This window comes from Sprattus sprattus (assembly GCF_963457725.1).
Source record: "Sprattus sprattus genome assembly, chromosome: 9".
NCBI classification, from domain to species: Eukaryota; Metazoa; Chordata; class Actinopteri; order Clupeiformes; family Clupeidae; genus Sprattus; species Sprattus sprattus.
Window position 1 is genome coordinate 32,137,909 of NC_137928.1, and position 20,766 is coordinate 32,158,674.

General features: G+C 40.8%; 1 protein-coding gene across 1 annotated transcript in view; it reads left to right on the top strand.

The window, feature by feature from the left end:
* Positions 1–2,749: 2,749 nt before the first annotated feature.
* plekhg2 (pleckstrin homology domain containing, family G (with RhoGef domain) member 2) overlaps positions 2,750–20,766 on the top strand; it is a gene marked incomplete at its 3' end in the record, with an annotated part of 90,936 nt that continues 72,919 nt past the window's right edge. Inside the window, exons 1-3 of the mRNA XM_080845103.1 lie at positions 2,750–2,887; positions 14,767–14,844; positions 17,736–18,181. Of these exons, the coding sequence (XP_080701229.1) occupies positions 14,796–14,844; positions 17,736–18,181 (495 nt within the window). The 5' untranslated portion in view covers positions 2,750–2,887; positions 14,767–14,795. The remainder of the gene's footprint in view (positions 2,888–14,766; positions 14,845–17,735; positions 18,182–20,766) is intronic.

Here is a 20,766-nt window from a genome sequence, read left to right on the forward strand (position 1 = left end):
AACTGGGGATGTTTGGACTTCCGGGAAGGAAAAAGCCTTCACTAGATAATATCGGTTATTGTAAAATCTAACTGAAAATCATTGCTGTAATTGAGAACCACAACTTATACTGTAAAAGAAAATACAGTAATAGTACTGAGTACTGTAAATGAAAATATTATTATAAAACCGTACAAGTTTCATCAGCCTTTTTACAGTGTATGTTTTGTGCTCTATTTTAAAGTTGGAGCACTCCACTTCCACTGACACACATATGGAAGTGAGTCAGCAATCGGAAGGTTGCCAGGTTTATCCCGTCTCCATGTGTCGAAGTGTCCTTGAGAATTGGTAGATGTGTGTGTGTGAGGCATTAACCTGTACAGCGCGTTGATTGTTCTTATGAGTAGAAAAGCGCTATATAAATGAAGCCCATTTACCATTTATTGTAACCCACAGAAGACCAGCAATAAATATTTACCATGATCCACAAATATTTCACTACCTACAAACATAATTTTTTTCTTATTATTATCTAAAAAATATGGACCGTTTTGCCATGTGAATCAATCACATTTGTTTAGCCTGAATGTATTGGGCCGCGTGATATTTGTGACTTTCGTTTTATGTTGGGCCCAGGTGACTTTCCTTTGTAGAAAGTGAAATATGTGTGGATCATGGTACACATTTGTGGATTGTTTTCTGTGTGTTACAAATAGTAATGTCAAATACATATTTCCTTGGAAATCATCAAACCTGCAGTTTTCAAGGTCAACAAAAACATAGCATGCCACATCACCAGCTCTTTGTTCACTCTCTGGTCCTCCTATCCGCTACTCTCATCACGTGCAGCAGACCACTGCAAGTCAGATATTTTGCATACTTCGTCGTCAGCCAGCCGACGTCAACCTTTTCGGCACTGCAAGGCGTGGGTTCCGACAACGAACCGTTTAGATTTTTTTTTTTGTGATGGCAACAGCACTCACAGGTATTCCAGGTTGCACCATGTCGCTGCAGCTAAGACTACCTATTGAATATCTGTATTGGTTGTGTATCTAAGGGCTTGGGAAAGGGAGAGAAAAAAATACTGGCAATCTGGGTAAATTCAAGACGGTTAGTCCGTGCCTTGATAAGGGAGAGGAATGTGTGTGTGTGGGGGGGGGGGGGGGGGGGGGCTAAACTAAAAGGTCTTAAAAATGATATTAGATTGAGTAAGATCTCTGCCAAAGACAACAATATTCCTACCCTCCTAGCCTGGATACCAGACTGAACTTAGCCCCGCCCACCACATTTGTGGTCTGGGAAGTTTGGTCTGGCACTGCTCCGTTAGGGAGAAATTATCAGTTTCAGAAAAATGATCTAACCAATCAAATTGGTTTATACGATGATGGACAGATGATCAACTAATGCTTGAGTTGAATTAACGGTAGATTCGAAATCATACCAAAATGGCAGCGTCTTGGGAGCCTGTTGGTGGGAAATATTTTATGTGAATTAAGCAATCTACACAACTTTTTTTATGTCTACATTGACTCGGCTAGTTGTGTATGTGCAACACGAATGTTGCAGAGTATTGTAGGTCTTAATTAAAGCTGTAGACCATTATTGTTAGGTTATTGCTAACGCTTAGACCAAAAATCCATTGAATAGTATAATCCATTGAATAGTATAAGTATTACGTGAGCATGCATATCTCACAGATAAAATTCATTCATTTTGAAAGAGGAACAGAGAAACGCGATCAAGGCATTTGTCGATCGAAAAGATGTTTTTGCCGTCCTTCCTACGGGATCCGGTAATAGTTTAATGTATCAGATGGTCATACTACGTTGCTCTGATTGGTTCTAGGTATCCAATTGAGCGAAGAGGCATTTTTTTTCCTGGTTCGTTGAAACACGCCCCATAATCACAGCTCAATGGAGCAGTATCAGACTCATATTCTGACTAGAATTATGAGAATGACATCGTCTGGCTATGACCCTCCACCAAATTTGTTGAAATCTGGCCTGATAGTTTTTGTCTTAATCCTGTCCTGAAAGTCAAACAAATGAACAGTAATGAAAACAACCTCCTTGGTGGTAAAAAAGGCACTTGTCAAATCAGAGGGCAAGGGGAAGGTACTTGAGCACCACCTGGGGTTTACCTGTTCACGTGCTTACCTTATCACAAACCACACGATTCACAAAGATGATTAACTGAACGCACAACATTACTGACTAAAAGTCTTTTCAGGTGACTGGTTCCATTTTTGGAACGTTCATACACAACCTAACCATACCTATCTATTATTTGGCTGGAAAAGGATACTTTAAATAGCATATTACATGTGTCAAAAAAACCTAGGCCTACCTGTTACAAATATTTGAAGTTCATGAACTCTGTTTGTGATGGAGAAGATGCCTGTGCTAGTTGGATACCGATGGAACTGCTATCTGGCAGTGACAGAACAAGAAACACTTTAAGTGCTCAACAGCTGGCGGAAATTATAACCTCTCCAACAATCCAACCATACCACCAACCTACACCCACACGCACAATATTCCTGGATTTTTTTGTGCTAACGTCATCTAGTAAAGTAGGCGAGACCCCAGTAGGCGTCTTTTCGAGGACTGCAGTCGGCAAGTCAGGGAAAACTCGCCTTTTCTGTGCCTTTTGGTCGGGACTCATTATTGAATGGTAATACGTTATTTTAAAAAGGGCATGAACGCTAAAAAAAGAGCAAACACCAATGCTATATGATAGATCGAACTAACTATTTGCATTGTTAGTCGAACTCATCGCAAGTTCGTTCGACAAACACTACGCCCTTCTCGGCGGGCAGAGAAGTGTAAAAGGATTTTATAATGTGTGAAGCGGCGTGATGACAGCCTGGGTTCTGGGCTTGATGACTGTAATCTCCATTCTAGTACAGGTAGGACCGGATTGTTTTAGACCCTTATTAATTTAAGACACTGTTGTATTTGTAATTTCACTAGCCTCCAATTTGAAATTTTTTCTCAAAACACATTTCGTAACACACAGCTTTCTTTTGCTGCTTGTTTCCTCGGTTTTTCGACAGCAGCCCAGTTCATTAACCCGGGCGATTTATAAATAATTTTAAACCTTAAATCTGCCGTTATACCTGACAGTCTACGCTGCCTGTAGTAGGCCAACAAGGTGGTATAGACTGAGCTACTCAAAGTTTAACATTTTGTATGAGTAGCCCAAGTTCGATGGCTTGGTTACAGGCTAAGCCTTATCTTCACATTTCTCATGTTAATGCTATAACTGAATTCTTTTTTTTAATTTCTTTAAGTGGGAGCTTGGCACACAGGCTAACGACACGTGAAAGAAAATATTTAGCCTGAGTCTGATTTGTTCGCCTCCTAATTGGTTAATAGGTCTACCCTAATTCTGTATCTTACACACACTAATCGTGGAAATGAGCCTAAGCGACCCCAGCACAGATTGGGTCCAGGTGACTTGTTCGTTTTGTGTCATGGACCTGAACGCTGAGCCAAGTGAGGATGACATCAATTTTCTTAGTTGATAGTGTGTTCAGATAAAATCGGTAAGATGCAAAACTGTCACTGTAGTCGGGGGTGGGTTTAAACACGTTCAGATGGTTTGTTGAAATTCAAGTTCAGTCTTTCTAATTGTACACACCCTAACCTTAAACATACATTGTTTGAACAGATCGTTTGTTTATGATCTGAGCAGTTGTAGACGGGACCATCCAAATAAAGTGTGACAATTTGAATTGCATTTATTGTCATGGTCCTGCCAGTGTTAACTGAGCAAAGTGAATATTTTTACACCTTTAAGAAGCATGGGTCAGGTTGTCACTCACCAGATAACTGGGCCACTCACAAACCCAGAATTCCTGTTTCTCTGTGAAATCCAGGGAGAGAGAGGGTTACCGTGGATGGGGTGTGCACAGACAAACAGTGTTGAATTCATCTTCATTCAATACATTATACTGCTGTTTACATTCTCAGCATCATGATGTATTAATGCAGCAAATGTATTAATGCGTGGGGCAATATGTGGAGGGCCATTGATTGAAAATACAAATGACCACAACCATCTTTCTGCTTAATGTACTGTATAAGTCCTTCTTGAGTCTCTTTTGTTTTGGGTCATTGGTATTGCCCTCCTCGACACCCTTGAGGAGGACAGCATCTTGTTCAAGTGCTATAGGTCAGTTTTGCTATGCTACACATGGAAAACTCTGCAGTTAAGGTCACCTGTTGTTCATTTAACTGACTGTTAATATACTGTCTGTTTAACATCTTTTTGCAGCAACAATATACTGTACACTATACTGTAATTTCCCATCAATAATCTGCACCATATATTAACCACAGAACAACTTTTTCTTCCCTTTTGGTATGTAAACTCTAAGGGCAATGCCCTTCAAAATGATACACACATGTGCCACTTCCAAAGGAGAACTTTGGCTGTGTTGCAAATGTGTTTCTGTGACGAGATACAGGACAGACGCTGTCATACAGTGTCTCTATATTACAGGACAGATACAGTCACACAGTCTCTTTATAATACAGGACAGATAGACATCCAGTCTTTTTATAATACAGGACAGATAGTCAAACAGTCTCTTTAAAATACAGGACAGATAGACACAGTCTTTTTATAATACAGGACAGATACAGTCAAACAGTCTCTTTATAATATTATTAAAAATGGTATATTACGCTTTTTATATCCTCAATATTGCGGAGTATTGTGTAATGCTCCAGAGCACGTGGAGATTCTGTGTTGGTAACATATTGAAAATGGCTATGTTATCTTTCCATCCCATGACCTTGCAATTATGTGCTGACTTACTATACTTCCTGTGATGAACTAATGTCATATTTTGTATAATTCTAATATTTTGTATAGTTCTACATTGTTGCCCTGAAAATGCAGATGGTCCACAGTCTATGTGCAATAGTAGTCCACAGTCCATGTTCTGTATTTCTATGTCCATATATTGCAGTCTCTAGTAATGGGTTTTGTCTGAGGATGCTCTATAAAGAACACTGCAACTGCAAAAGGCCTAGGCTTAAGATGGTGTTTTAGATTCATCCCAATGGTGTGTGGTTAGTGATTAAATAAGCCTCAAATAGTTGTGTTTGCCATTTGACATAAACATTTGATTTTGAAAAGGAATTGCAGGAGTTTTAAATGCATGAGACTAGAAAACAAGCAGTTGTAAAAAAAAAAAAAAAAAAAAATCTGCAAAAGAGAAAAAAGAGCCTGAGAGTTAATTGTGTTTTCCACAATGACCCATGTGGGAAGACAGGCAATCCTGAGGCCTATACTGAATTCCATGGTTCAGTCATGACTTGGCCTCAAATCCCCTGGCTGAAATACAAACTGCTAGTGAGCAACTGGAGGCACTTTTCCAGAACTGTTGTCAGATGATGTACCCCATATTGGATCTTGGCTACAATTAGGCATGGTGATGGCATATAACCATTAAATTAGGCATGGCGATGGCATTTCACGGACTCACAGTGTTGCCTTGAATCATTTCCAGTCGTTTTTTCATGCTGTCACTGACAAACATTTTTCTTTTAAGAAATGTAGGATAAACAAATAATTTTAATCCCTGGTTTACTCATGACATAAGTGAGGCCACAACTAATAGAAATAAGGCCTGGACATTAGCAAGAGCCACTGGCTCTTCTGCAACTTGGCAATCTTTTAAACAGCTTCGAAACAAATGCACACATCTGGTGAAAATGGCCAAATCCAACTACTTTGTGAATCATTTGTCTGCTTGTGGTAATAATCCAACACAATTCTGGAAAACAGTAAAATCTCTTAAAGGGGTTTCCCCACCTACACTACCCCAGCAGATCATGCTGGAAGATTAAGCAATTAATGATCCTAAGGAAGTTTGTAATGCTTTCAATAATCATTTTATCCAATGCGGCACTTTGTTTGACCCTTCTAATTTCCCTGATGCTAGAGTGCTGGATAACTTCACTGATGATGCCAGGTCACTGGGAACTGACCCAACCACTTCCTTCTCTTTTAGACCAATATAACAGCATGAAGTCCTCTCTGCTCTTCGTAATTCTAAATAGAAATAAGGCCTGGGCTCAGTGGGTGCAGACCAGTTAGACCCACGTCTCTTGAAGCTTGCTGCCCCCATTATAACCAGACCCTTGACCCACATTTTTAATATGTCACTTTTTTCTGGCTACATTCCTAGCATCTGAAAATCTGCATTAGTGGTGCCCCTTCATAAAGATGGAGACCCAAATGATATGAACAATTATAGGCCGATCTCTAAGCTCCCATGCCTAGCCAAAATGTTGGAATCCTTTGTAAATGAGCAGATCAGCTCTTTTCTATCTTTAAACTCAATTTATGCTAGCCTGACGATGACATACTCATAATTCTAGTCAGAATATGAGTCTGATATTGCTCCATTGAGCTGTGATTATGGGGCGTGTTTCAACGAACCAGGAAAGAAAATGCCTCTTCGCTCAATCGGACACCTAGAACCAATCAGAGCAACGTAGTATGACCATCTGATACATTAAACTTTTACCGGATCCCGTAGGAAGGACGGCAAAAACATCTTTTCGATAGACAAATGCCTTAATCGTGTTTCTCTGTTGCCCTTTCAAAATGAATGCGCTGTCAATATCTGTGAGATATGCATACCAGAGGAGGTTCTTCCATTGAGGAAACGGAGGAAGTACCTCCCCAAACTTTTTGAGAAATCTATTTTTGTAATTGAACTGACTAAACTCCTTTAAAAATGCAGTTTGATATCAGTATTTAATACTATGCATATTATAATTTGTTTCCCTGAGTTAAAATAACATAAGCACCCCCTATCGTAACAAGAAATTACTGCATGGAGGACGTCCTCCCTTTGGCTCCCATTGAGATCAATGTAATCTGTCTCTGATACTGGCGGTTCTTGGGGCTCATTCACTTACATTGCCCAGGGGAGGAAAGACCTCCCTAGCGTCTGAGTCTGCGCCAACATCGCTTAACCAATAAACAACGGATTTGGCGTTGGAGGGAGGGGATTAGACATTAATACCATTCTCTGCAGAAGGATATCGATAACACGTCACCCTTAAAGATTGTTGTAGAAAGATGGCAAATAAGGAGGATGTGCAATGGAAAACGAAGATATTGTTCATGTTTTATTGAACAAAACGTTTCATTCATTGAGCTACAGAGAGAAGGTTAGTATCAAAACAACAGGGAAACATGTTCTAAAAATCCAAGTCACTAAACCCAATGGTAAAACCGCTGCCGTAATGCTAACTGGTATGCGAAATACGTATAGCTCACTGGTACCATAAAAAAACAATCGTCTGTACTGTTTTGTTTTTAAATCGTTAATATGCCTATTGTTAGTCTGACTGTTCACGTTCAGCTGACATTCTGAATGGAAATTGTTCATGAATGTTTCAGATCGCGATGTGTTTCGTATCTATTCTAATTAGCCTACACATTGACCAACATTCTGAAACATCCATTAACATACACATTTGCCACAAACAATGTTAGGCTAACAGCCCATGGTAATAGTTCTGAAATAATGTTCTCTTACTTGTTGCCTTTGTAACTTGTTTTCTGGGTCTATGAATTCATTGGACTTGTCTAAATTGCACTGGCATAATTACATACTTATGGAATACTTTATTTTATGAGATTAGCAGGGCTGAAACGGTACACCAAACTCACAATTTGGTTTGTATAACAATGTTTGACCCACGGTTCGATACATAGGCCTACCTTGATTTTGGCAAGGGGTGCAAGACTTTTGAGTCTTGAAAAACATTGATATTGAGATGATCAGTCAACTTGAACGCAAGAGTTTTAAACAAATGCTAATGATGCTAACCGGATTTAATAGCAATTTAGATAGTCGTCTTCTATGCGTTCATTGGTGGGTTAGGGTTAGCACTAAAAGGGTAAGGGTTAGGTGCTTAATGTAATTTGGATTTATACCAAATGATTAATCCCCCTGAGGCCCTGCCTTTGCGCACTGTACTCATTTCTGAGAGGGTAGTACGATCTCTCTGTAGTGAGGAGGACAGTGAGTACCTTTTCTCCTGCAACTTACTATGTTTTCAACATAGTTTTGGAGGTCCTTATTGGGGCTTACCAAAGGTTGATGAACTTAACCCCTGTATGTTCCACATACTAATTGAAAGAGAATCCATTTGGCTTTATTGTTTTTTGTTGCTGGTCTGGCCACGATCCACTGCCAATTTGGGAAGCACAGATGAGGCTGAGCATCTGCTGAATCTCTCTGAGTTCTCTGCCGGCAGAGCGTCCTGTACCACTGAGCGCCTGGGCATAGGTGAGTGTCCCTGGTCGAGAGGGCCGGAGTCGATGGGGTGGTGAAGCTGCACCATGTGACAGTGTAGGCACATGTCCATCCACAGAAGGTGGTCCTGGCCTCTCCTGGGGCCTCCTCTGTTTTCCGGGGCGTGGCGAACTGTGTGGTCGGTGTGTTATTGGTGGAGGGGTGGTTGTGTTTCCCCTGCTGTGTGTTTGGGGGGTGGTTGTCTGTGTGAAGGCAGCATCTTTCAGGGTTTTAGCTAACAAAGGGACTACGTTTATGCAGATGGACGTGGTCATAGAGATATTTTGTGTTTATGGTAGAGTTATGGGCGAGGTGGACGTTTGACCGAAGTGCACAGTCCCTTGAGATGCTGGCATTGATCTTGTGGATGGTGAGGGGGTTGGCATCTTTTCTGGGCAGCAATGTGGATATCACAATCCTTGCTTGTGGAAATGTGCTAGAGGCCTGTTCTATTACTGCTCTCAGTGAAACTGCCGGTCTGTCTTGCTGACTCCTTAGGTCATTTGTGCCAGTGTGGATGATTATGTGACTTGGTGATCCAAGTTGTCTCTCATCCAGAAGAAAGGTAGACAAAGGACTAATGGTCATTTTAAGGACCTGACGGCCGCCATTTTGAAAATGGGGCCTTTCTTGGAGTCAAACTTTGGTAAACTTTTAGTATGTTTTTAAGTACATCTGATACTAGTGTAAACCACTGAAAAACCTTTTGTTAGAATTTTTTGGGGGTCAAGTCATATTTGCAGCTGACTTACAGATTAGTCCTCATTAGGTCTAACAAGGTACACCTGATTCTGGTGACGTTTATAAAAGAAACCTGTCCAAAGAATCATACTTCACACCTTCAACCTCACCACCATGGGCAAGACCAAAGAGTTGTCCAAGGACGTCAGAGATAAGATTGTAGACCTGCACAAGGCTGGAATGGGCTACAAAACCATTGCCAAGCAGCTTGGTGAGAAGCAAACAGCTATTGGTGCGATTATTCGTAAATGGAAGCAACACCAAACAAATGTCAATCGCTCTAGGTCTGGGGCTCCATGCAAGATATCCCCTTGTGCGGTATCAGTGGTCATTCGAAAGGTGCAGTATAACCCCAGAACTACACGGGGAGCTTGTGAATGATCTCAAGGCAGCTGGGACCACAGTCACCAAGAAAACCATTGGCAACACACCACATCGTAATTTTTTTAAGTACTGAAGCACTCGCAAGGTCCCCCTGCTCAAGGAAGCGCATGTACAGGGCCATCTGAAGTTTGCCATTACACACTTGAATGATTCTAAGGAGGATTGGGAGACAGAATGTGGTCAGATGATACCAAAATCAAGCTCTTTGGCATCAACTCGACTTGCCGTGTTTGACAGGGGGGGGGGGTGCTGAATATGACCCCAAGAGTACATCATACCCACCATCAAGCATGGAGGTGGAAACATTATGCTTTGGGACTCTCTGCCAAGGGTACAGGACGACTCCACCACATCAAGGGGACTAAGGATGGGGCCATATAACGTGGAATATTGGGCTTGAACCTCATCCACTCATTCCCTCCCATTGAAAACGCAACCTTAAAGATTTGGAGAGGATCTGCAAAGAGGAGTGGACCAAAATCCCTCCTGAGATGTGTGTAAACCTGGTGACCAACTACAAGAAACGTCTGACGTCTGTGCTTGCCAACAAGGGTTATTCCACCAAGTACTAGGTCATTTTTGTCAGTCAGTTTTGCTAGGGGTTCAAATACTTATTTTTTGTATCAAATGCAAATAAAGTCATAAATGTTATAAAATGCATTTTTCTTGATTTTTTTGTTGATATTCTGTTTCTCACTGTTAATATACACTTACCATTACAATTATAAATCACACATTTCTTTGCAAGTGGCCAAACGCCAGGGGTTCAAATACTTATTTTCCCCATCGTGTATACTGTATATTTTATACTTAATTTCTGAGTTTTTTTTATGTGTTTTGTTTATTTATTTTGTCTGCTTTGTTTTGTTATGGTTTGTTTATTTATTGTTCTTCTGTATTCTGTAGCCTCAGTCAGGGCATTGCTGCAAAAGAGCCCTGTGCTCAGTCAATTCTCCCTGAATAAACAATGATAATGATGAATATAACCATTCAATAAGGCATGGTGATGGCATATAACCATTCAATTAGGCACGGCGATGGCATATCATTATATATATTCAAGGCTATCTGTAAGTCAAGGGGCTGACAAAATACACAAAACAGTAATATAAATGATATCAAGAAAAGTTGATACCTGTTATTATTTTACAATGCCCTTTAACTAAAATATTAGTTTAATTAAATCAGTCTCATACTTAATGGAGAGAGGAGGATTGAAAGGGAGGCTATGCGCATGCGCATAGGTGATAGATGGTGTGTGCGTGAAGGACATAGTGCGGCAGGCACCAATTAGATTGGGAATGGTCACCGGACTGCGGGTCCGAGACCTGAACTATCTGTTCTTAGGCGCCAATTGAGTTGGGGGATGGACACAGAATGTAAAGAATACCTATACAAAGGATTCTTGCCTTGAGGGCTGAATCCAAACTAGGCCCTTTACTCAACGCAATATCTCTTACAACACTGAAATTGCAATGTGGACGTGTTTATGTTCAGATGGTGATGGAAAGGGAGTTAAAGAGAAAGAGAACAGAGTAGCAAAATAAAACAAAGCAAGATAAATCAACGGCCATGTAGACTGTGAATTACAGATTGCATTAAAATCGTAGATTAAATAAAACAACATTACTCTCACACATAAATTAAACACACACATAAGACTAATCCCTGCCCAGATGTCAGCCTTACTTGAAACGCTCTTTCTTAGCGATCAGCAGTGTTTTTGCAGTCCTCCAATGAACAGCGTGGAACGCAGGCAGTGGCGGTTCTACATGGAATTACGCCCCGGGCAATCCCCCTCTGAGCGCTCTCGGACAGTGTCAAACATCGGCCATTCTGTTAAACAATCAAAATGCTAAGTTTAATAGCTTAAAATCAAATACCGGCACGCGTCAATTATCGGACACATTCAGCGTTGACATGTTTACATTCACTCTCGTGAGTGACTATGGAAAGAAACAAAAGCTCCCACAAAAATATTGAATTAAGGCTTTACTTGTGAAATAGTATATTTGCGCGCACCTCATAGTGTGTAACATGAATATTTCACGAATATTTCATTTGGTCTTAAAGTTGTACTGTCAGATTTGTTCTCTCCAAGGATTAACAATTTATATGCTCAGTTTAATAATTGATTAACATGACAACGTGAACGTTTGCCAATAACACACGCAATCTGAAAATAAACACCGTTTGGATAACTGTCTGGTTAGCTAGTGCAGCTAGTGAATAGCTAACGTTAGCTAGTTTTAACCTGAGATAACTTGCCTAAGCCTAGCATAACATCAGTGGTGAAAGTAAGCCGGTACTGTCAATGGCAATAATGTGAATAATGAGTATGCCGATGATCATGTAGGCTTAGTTGATTACATTAGCAGAGGAAAATTCCAACCTAACAAGTTCCATTTGGGAGACGCAGAGGTGAACTGTCCCCTGCACCCCCACCCCTTCCCCCTTCTCACACAGGATCTATGCACTGCACCTTCTTAGCGAGCAGGGGCGTCTGCAGCTGCAGGGGGCGCCAATTTTCCAATTCCCCACACAGTGATATGATAGATAATAGAAAACCGCTTTGCGGCCCAGATGATGATTATTATTTCTTTTTTAAATCCTCATGCTTAGGGATGAGAACCGATAAGATTTTAACGATTCCAGTTCCTTATCGATTCCTGCTTATCGAACCGATTCCTTATCGATTCTCTTAACGATTCTTATAATTTGGTAAGGGGCGAAAAAAGAGCACAAACGGGTTTTTTACATTAATGTTCTTTTATATACATTTCTAGAATGTTTACATACACATTTAAATAAAACTTACATAACTTAAATAAAATGTGTTCTGTTTAATATAAACGTTCATACAAATAACAATGCTCCTTCCTTACAGAAGACGTACTAACTGCAGCCTGTAATGATGACAGACTAGCAGCCTCTGAGCCCGTCTGATTTAGAACCTCTTCATCAGCTTAATTGGATGGAAATGGAGATTATTTATAGAGCGAACGCTGGTTTGCACAATGAAAAAAATTTCACTAACAAAATCGCTGAATTTTCTGATCTGACATACAGCCCTTGTTATTGAGGTAAAGGACTATATTTTCTTTTAGGTTGCTTGGTTGTATTGCTAATAGCGAACTATTATGCTAAACGCTTCTAATAGCAATGTAGAGTCCACTACAAACACAATAACGTACTGAAACATAATTACTTGTATCATGTACAAACTAGGCACTCAGTATATTTAACACTTAGCTATTGCTGCCACTGAATTGGCTACGAGAAACTTATCCATATCGAACTGTCAAACTGAGGGAGCTGCACGCGTTGCTTGCTTATAAACAGAGTCTTTTGTACAGCCTAACTCTACCCTAGGGAACAGAGGGGAGGCAAGCACTGCCCCTGCCTCTAGCCAACGGTTGAAAATAGAAGATTATACAGTTAAGCTAGCCTAGTTATGTAAGTTATATATAATATATGACAATGTCCAACATCGCCCATTCTGTTAAGCAATTCAATGCTAAGTTTAGTTATGGTTAACACGAAAACGCAAACGTTTGCTGATAACACACGAGTAACACCGTTATGACTTATGATAAAACATTTTGAGGAGTTTACCTTGGCAAGTAAGGGATGAAGCGCCGACGTTAGTTGAGCTGCTGCTGGCATCGAAAACGTGACATTCTTGTAATTTTATACCATGTGTGCTCAAGTGCTTATTCATGGTAGATGTACTTCCTCCCTTTGAGGAAATACATTTTTTACAGAGGTTACAAGTGACCGTGTTCGCATCCGTTCGGGTGAAATAAAGCCACACTTTAGATCGCTTCTGTCGAGTTGCCATTTCTGCTGCGTTCTGACTTTATTATAAGAGTTGGCGCATGCGCAAACGGCACAGAGACCCGTTAACAGACCCGGTTTATGAATTTGGCTAACGATTCCAAAGATTCGGCTCATTGGGAACCGGTTCTCAACAAGACCCGGTTCTCGGTTCCCATCCCTACTCATGCTGCCCCCCACGTGTCATGAAAAAGTTGCTGCCCGGCTGCCTGGTTCGCCCGTGCCTAAAACCTCCCATGAACGCAGGTTTGAGGAAGATTCCGTGTCCATCTCAGCTCGTCAGCTGAAACTTTCAACGGGGGCCTGTTGGATGTCCTGTGGGTCTCCCAGGATGCAAAGTTAATGTTTCGACGTGGAGAAACAAAAAGGGAGCCTGTCTCCTTCTCTTACTCAGAAACTGCTGGGCTGCAGTATAATTCTACTGGTATAAACTTAGGTTGCAACTAAACGAGTCAAAGTATCCTTGGCAAAAAGTTGAAGTCGTGGCTGGGTTGTCCTTGGTTCCTGCAGATGGTGATATCTCTTTTATGAATGGAGTTCACTGTTGTAAAACCATCGCCTAAAGGTATGCTAGCAGCTAAAACTAACGAAATCCCTTGAAATGTGCTGACTTTGGCATTATGACAAACTAGTTACTCAACGACTGTCCTTACACTGTCAAACATCAAGCAAGTGCAACATAAGACAAAGCAGGATAAGGCAAATAAGCTACTTACTAGTAGTAAACAAGTCAGGTCGGCGGGCTGCGGCAGGCAAAACTACAGAACGCAGTTATATGCTTATAGACCCTGCCATCGCAATGGCACGGACACGATTCTCCATATTAAAGGCATTGTAGCGCCCCAATTTTTTTGAAGCTGTTATTTTAAGGTTAAACTGCTTATCCTAACCCTAATCCTGAAGTATAATTGTTGCATATTGGGGCTTTAAAGGGAAAAATGCATCACCTTTTTACAATCTTGTTTAAGCCAATGCTGTCCCAATGAAATGTAGATAAGAAAGTTAAGGTGATAAGAGAATTGTGGGTAATGAAGTCTTCGGTGGGACTACGCCTACACCCTTAAGCCTGACATTTGATAATGTGTAATGCCAATTCAGCTAATATTTGCCAGCTAGCTAGACACAAACAATATGTGTCAGGTCTTTCTCAACTGCAAAATCCTAAGGATAGTTTTACCATTTGTGCAGTGCACAAGCAATATTTCCTTGTTTGGTCAACAAAATAACTGTTATAATCTAAAAGTGACTTTGGTCTTTGCTCTGTGCTTGAGGGTTGTGTTGCTCATCCTTTCTCTTTAAAATACCCCAAAGGTGTTTTGAGTTGAGTTGACACAATGTAGAAGTATACAGTATGACTGAGCAAGTTGCCTCATCAAGTTCCTTTGTTGGCATATGGATGACCAACAGAATGTTAGGCAGGTCTTCATAAAGTGTTGGCTCATCAATGTATACATAACCATCATTTGTAATTGTGTCTGGTAATTGGTCTTTTCCAGTTCTTCATTTCCTGTGAAATCATCAAACCATGCCTGAGAGGGGCGGACACGGCAGTCAGAAGAAGCATAGCAATGAAGGTCAGTGGTCCGTGGTCTGTGGTCTGTGGTCAGTGGTCCGTGCTGGTAGACTGTGGTGACAGTAAGACCAGCAGGCAAACAGGATTCATTAACATTCTGTGAGTAGGCAGTAATTATGAGTTTAGTGCATGTCTCATCAACAGTGCTTAATGAAGTCGACCTTCAGTGACTGGCCGCCAGAGACCATTTTGAATATTACCATAGTCTGTCTGCCTAGATCATTTAAAGAACTTTCAGTGCTTCAGTTTCAATATATACTGTATATATTCCAATTCCAAATCAAAGCATTGAACACAGTATTTCAAAGGTAATTTGTGGGTGTTTACTTAAGTGCTCAAGACTCTCTTCTCTGGCCTTGAACACTTTTGACATTATGATATCCACAGATTGACCCGGGGGTTCAATGTTGGTATTCTGCTCATTTCAGAAGACCTTGGTCATCTTCACAGTGTGTAAGCTGGCATTTTATCACTTCTCTTCCAGGGCCAGTATTGTCTGTAGATGGTATGTTGGGTTTAGAAGGGTGTGTTAGGTGTCTATGGCGTGATTGGTGTGGGTGTGCTACAGGTACTGTCTTTAACGCATATCAGTAATACATTTGGCATGGTCATTGCCATATAACATGTAGAGCTCAGACAGTTTTCCATTAGTAATTTATTTTCTCCGATGGTCATTTGTTCTCAGTAGTGAGTTTAGTCGAATAGGGGTGAAGGAGTATGCTGTTCATTGCCAGTCTTTGATGAAATGCCAAAGTTGTTTCCTTGGTTCGAGTTAGCCGGTAGTGATTGAGGTAACTCGGGAAGGCAGCTTAGCGAAATAATCAGTTTATTCCAACAAAGTTTTAGCCTAAGAATTTCTAACACACAGCAACAGTTACAAGTTTTTTTTTTTTTTTGTTTGTTTTTGTTGTCCTCAACAAACCATGGCTTTATTGTTGTGGTAGTACACAGTCCTTTTGGAAAGATGGTATATGTGGTGCCTCTGGAATATGTCTGCTGTTCATGGTTTAACAGCCTTGGGTGCCCCCTTCTTGTTGTGTTTCTTGGCAAAACGCATGTTCCTCAGGAACATAGGGCAAACCCCCTTCAATGACTCGTAACGATCAGACTTTGGCTTCTTGATTCCATTTCTGTGCCATTTGCGAGACTGGTTGTGGGTGGTGTGATTCTTTGACTTTGCCATTTCGGTAGCTGATTCTGCCACGCGTAGTGATTCTACACCGGAAGAGCGTATTTTTGCTTTCTGTAAGAGGTGTTTCTGTTCTTTTGATGTGTATATATATGCTTAGTTGAGTGTGTTTTTGTGTGATCTTATTTTTGTTTTCTATTTGTTTTGATATTTTTATTTTATTGTGATTTACTTGTAAAGCACTTTGGTCAGCGTGAGCTGTTTTTAAAAGTGCTATGTAAATAAATATGACTTGACATACTAAACAATGGCATAAAGATAAGCCACAGGTGTTCATCTAGGGGGAAGCATTCTGGACCCTTTGGCAGGAGGAGGGTTCAAGTGTTTGGGGGTCTCTGATGTGTGGGTGAACATCATGTCTTTCCATGGGGGAGTTTGAGGTCAAGGTGTGAGGTGTGGGGCAAGGGAATATGGGTGTGTGAAAGCCAGACAGGTGCCTATGGCTAGCTTGACCATGGTTATCTAAATGCTAATATGCCTGGCTCCAAACATCTTGTCGTGGCTGTTGTCAAAGGCCGACAATCAGGTCTAATGGCCCTGACTCCAAACCACTTTGTGTAGGGGATCAATTGATATGGTTTTGTATGAGAAACCGACCTATATCTAACAATCTCCCCATCTGATCATAAATAAAAAAACACCTAATGAAACCATAATGAAACATAATCAGACATATTCATGATCAAACAATCAAACGTTGTCCCAGATGTAAACAAAACACGCCTTTCTATAGTGTAGTTGTAAACATCACCATGTTTTAAATTGGGTGTTTCTTGCAACCACAACATGCCAAGTTCCTGAGCTCTCAGGTTAAAGTGAACAACCCTTAAATATCCTCTAATCTTAGGTAAAAAAAAAAAACTTTGGCAGTATCACAAAATCCATAGCATGTGGCTTTTCATTCATAGGACAAGAACAAGCAAACTTATCATAACATTGAACATTAAAACTGCCTAAACATTAGGGTTCAGACTATGATCATTAACCCATATCTCATAGTCAAGTCCATTACCAAAAATCATTACTAAATTCCCATCCAATCATCATATCATTGCTAAAAGTAATTATATGAATAACATAAAACGAGCTTAGTTTTATTGCCAAAACATGTTGCAGAGTCTCATGTACTTCTGGCCCTGCATTCCGTCTTGTTTCATGATCTAGAATTTTACACTCTGTGGTTAAAATGGGCTCAAGACACTTTATAGACCCAAAGCCATGAATGAATGTCATCTTTAATGGTAGATGCTACAATTAAAAGCCATGATAAATGGTTTTCCACACAGTGTCATAGTGACCTTCAATTTGAATTAAACTCATAAACTGAAATGAACTATTTTGGCAGAGCTCCCATTTTCCAACTATTACTTTTGAGATCGAGAGCAAGTTGTGTTCTGTGTCTTATCTGATCAGTTTCAGAGGCTTGGTGAGGTCTGTGGAATGCCTGTGCCAAATACATAAATAAACGGAGCACCACCATAAAACTTCATATCAAAAGTCATTGCAAACAGTATCTCCTATCAATATTTACACAAATGTGTCATATTTGAATGATATACTGTATATGACCACTTGCCATAGTGATATTGTTTGTTTTTTATGATTGTTGATGTAGTTTATCATTGTATTGTCTATTGTATTTTATTTAGATCCCTATCCCTGATTGAAATTCAATTCATTTTTTTATCTTCTTAATTTTTCAGTGGCGAAGAGGCCGTGCTCCATGTCTTCTCTCAGTAGCATTATAAGCCACATGGCTACATCCAAGCGCACCTCTCTGGGGAGCTGTACCTCTGTCAACACTTTGTGCTCAGACAATGAGCGCCCTATCAGTCTCTGCGCCTCCACCTCCTCAGCCTCCCTGCAGGACAGTCATTCCTCCTCCTCCCTCTCTCTGCTCATTGGGGGGGGTCCCTCCTGTCAAGACTCTGACATCAGCCTGGACCTCATGCCCGTGACCATGCTGCTGCAGGACTGTGCTCCTGACTCTGCCATGGGCACCTCTGTGGCAGCTGGGGGTGGCAGCCATGACGGACAAGCCTCCACTTCCTTCATGCTGATACCTAAACTCTCCCGGATGGAGAGGGTGGCACTGGAGATAGTGGAGACAGAGCAGGCCTACGTACGGGATCTGAAGAGCATTGTTGAAGTAAGGACTGCAAGTCTATTTTAAATCCACACATACAGTCCAGAGGATAAAACATGGTTTATAGTAGTAGACCTCAGGCATTTATGAAAGGCATTTTCTTGCCATTAAGTTACACTACACTCAGACACTGGTGTTACTCTTGACCATAACCTCTTTAATTTCGGTCCATTTAAACACAAGATTAAATACATCTCTGTTTTCTAAATGGACACCCAGTGGCTGTGAGCGCAGGCTTTCAGTCAAACATGTTTTTAGTAAATGACTGTTGTTTACCCTTGTAAGAAATGAAGGACGTTTCTTTGTTTCTGATGCAGTAATCTTTATGCCAGTAATGTGCAGTGACGAAGCAGCCTTACTCCGGATTCAGCCGTGTAGGACTGAATAACAAGCCTCCACAATTCTAGTCATATATACTGTTTTAAGACCCCTCCTATAGGCTTCTAATGTAAATTAGCTAGGCTTGAAATGCAATCAAGTCTGGCAACCTTTTGTTGTTTATGATAATCTGGTTTCTCTGTCTGAGATGGTTCTCAATGGCCTCCCCCATTCCCATACTATGATTAATTGCAGTCACTCACACCTCAGTTTGCTTCCTGACCCCAGGTGTCTGAGCAAATCCAGTGTGGGGAATTTTCCATTGTGACCATTATAAGATAACCATTTTTGATATTCTGCTGGCCAACTTTTGGTGGACACAGCAGCTACTTGATCATGAATCTTACACCCTTTATACTGTCGTTGGGTTGAAGTTTAGCCCTCAGGAAAGGGCTGCCTTATTTGTTGCAGGTCTTTGACACTGGCTTTGCTGTCATAGTTAAGTTTACACAATAGCCAAACTGTTGCCATACAGATGTTAGCCCCACAGATGTTTCTCCACCATTCTGAGTAGCCTCTCTCTTTTTACACTTTTTGCGTGCACCTTTCTGTAGGACCATGCACATTCTCATGTTTTTATGCAGAACATGCACCCAATTCCCTTCATAAATCTGAGCAAAGTCAAATCAGTGTAAAATCTTGTGCACATGAACGTGCTTAACGTCAACTGGAGATTATAGCAGGTCCATCTTCCAGGTATACCTCCCAGTGGAGGGCGTGCCTCTCTGGACGAACTTGAAATACTCTTGCTGTCATAGGCGTCAATTACGGGGGGGGCGGGGGGGACATGTCCCCACCACTATTCATAATTTGAATTTTGTCCCCACCACTTTTAAAAATGTGCAAACCAATTGTGACCGAAAAAATCCCCACATACTCAACCGAAATTGTCTAATCTAAATCTTGCGTATGATCCACTCCCATCAATTCGCAAACATTTCTCAATAACGGTGACAGTTATTCATAATTATGAGCTATCACTTGCCCAATAACCATTTTAACAATAGTCAGTCTTGACAACAGCAAATAATTAATTAAGCCTCATTTTCCTTTTGCTGAATGAAACGAGTCTCGTTTTTATTAAAGGACCCATCGTATGCCCATTTTTATCACAAGTTGAAATGGTTCCTTGGGGTATTTATGAAATGCCAGTAACATATTTTGGTCAAAATACCACAAGAATAATTTAATACAGCCCCCTTTTCACCCTGTCAAAAACAGCTCCCTACAGATTGCCCTGTATTGAGTGCCTGTTCCTTTAAATGCTAATGAGCCAGCTCCCCCCTCCCCCTTCACTCCTCCCCCTCCTCCAAGAAATGCGCTCGCATAGCCTACGCAGCTAACTACAATATAGAAAGATGGCTACTGCAGAAGACAGAATCGTACAACCGTATCTGTTTGAGCCAGAGTCAGACCCAGAAGCAGAACAAGAGGCTTCCGAACATATTCAAGAAGTTAGGGCTCAACAAAACGTTTCTGAATGGTAAGTAAACTTTGTCGCTTCTACATTTCTTTATTTGTTTGTTAATGGGCCACAGTCTAGTTTGCGGTGTTGGTAGCATAATGGTGCGTAGCAAATACAGTGTGTTTATAAGTTACTGTTTGTAAGTGTTTATGTAAATGCAAGTAACGGGAACGCCATAAAGATATAATTGCTACATGAGTACGTTCTGTTGTGAACATTCACTCAACTTACCTCAGGACTCCGGAGTTGCATATAGTAGATGTATAATGGGCCCACCCACGTCCTCGCAGGTTAGATAAAAGCACTCTCTCTAACGTTTTACCTGGATTTATTAGCGTTTACATCGTTGTATTTGATGACTTATGTCTGTAATATGAACACAACGTTCAAATAAAGTTTACCTGCAAGGTTGTCACTTTATAATACTCTTTGTTTATACAGGTGTACTTGTGGCAAGTGTGCTAAAATGCCTACGGAGCCTGAAAATGTATGCTGCAGGGAGATACCACAGGTTGAAGTATTTGTGAATTACATTGACATTGTAAATATGCAGTCATCATCTGTTTTATATTCCATGTCACCTACTCTCAATATTCAAGGTTACAAGAAGAATACTTCAGCTTGAGAACCCGACAGCATGCATGGTTGACCATCCAGGCCTTGAACCTGTGTGTTTGAATGTCTATTCTTTGCAGAATGCATTTAACATATATAGGGCAGATTATGGGCCTTTACGTGAAAGAGG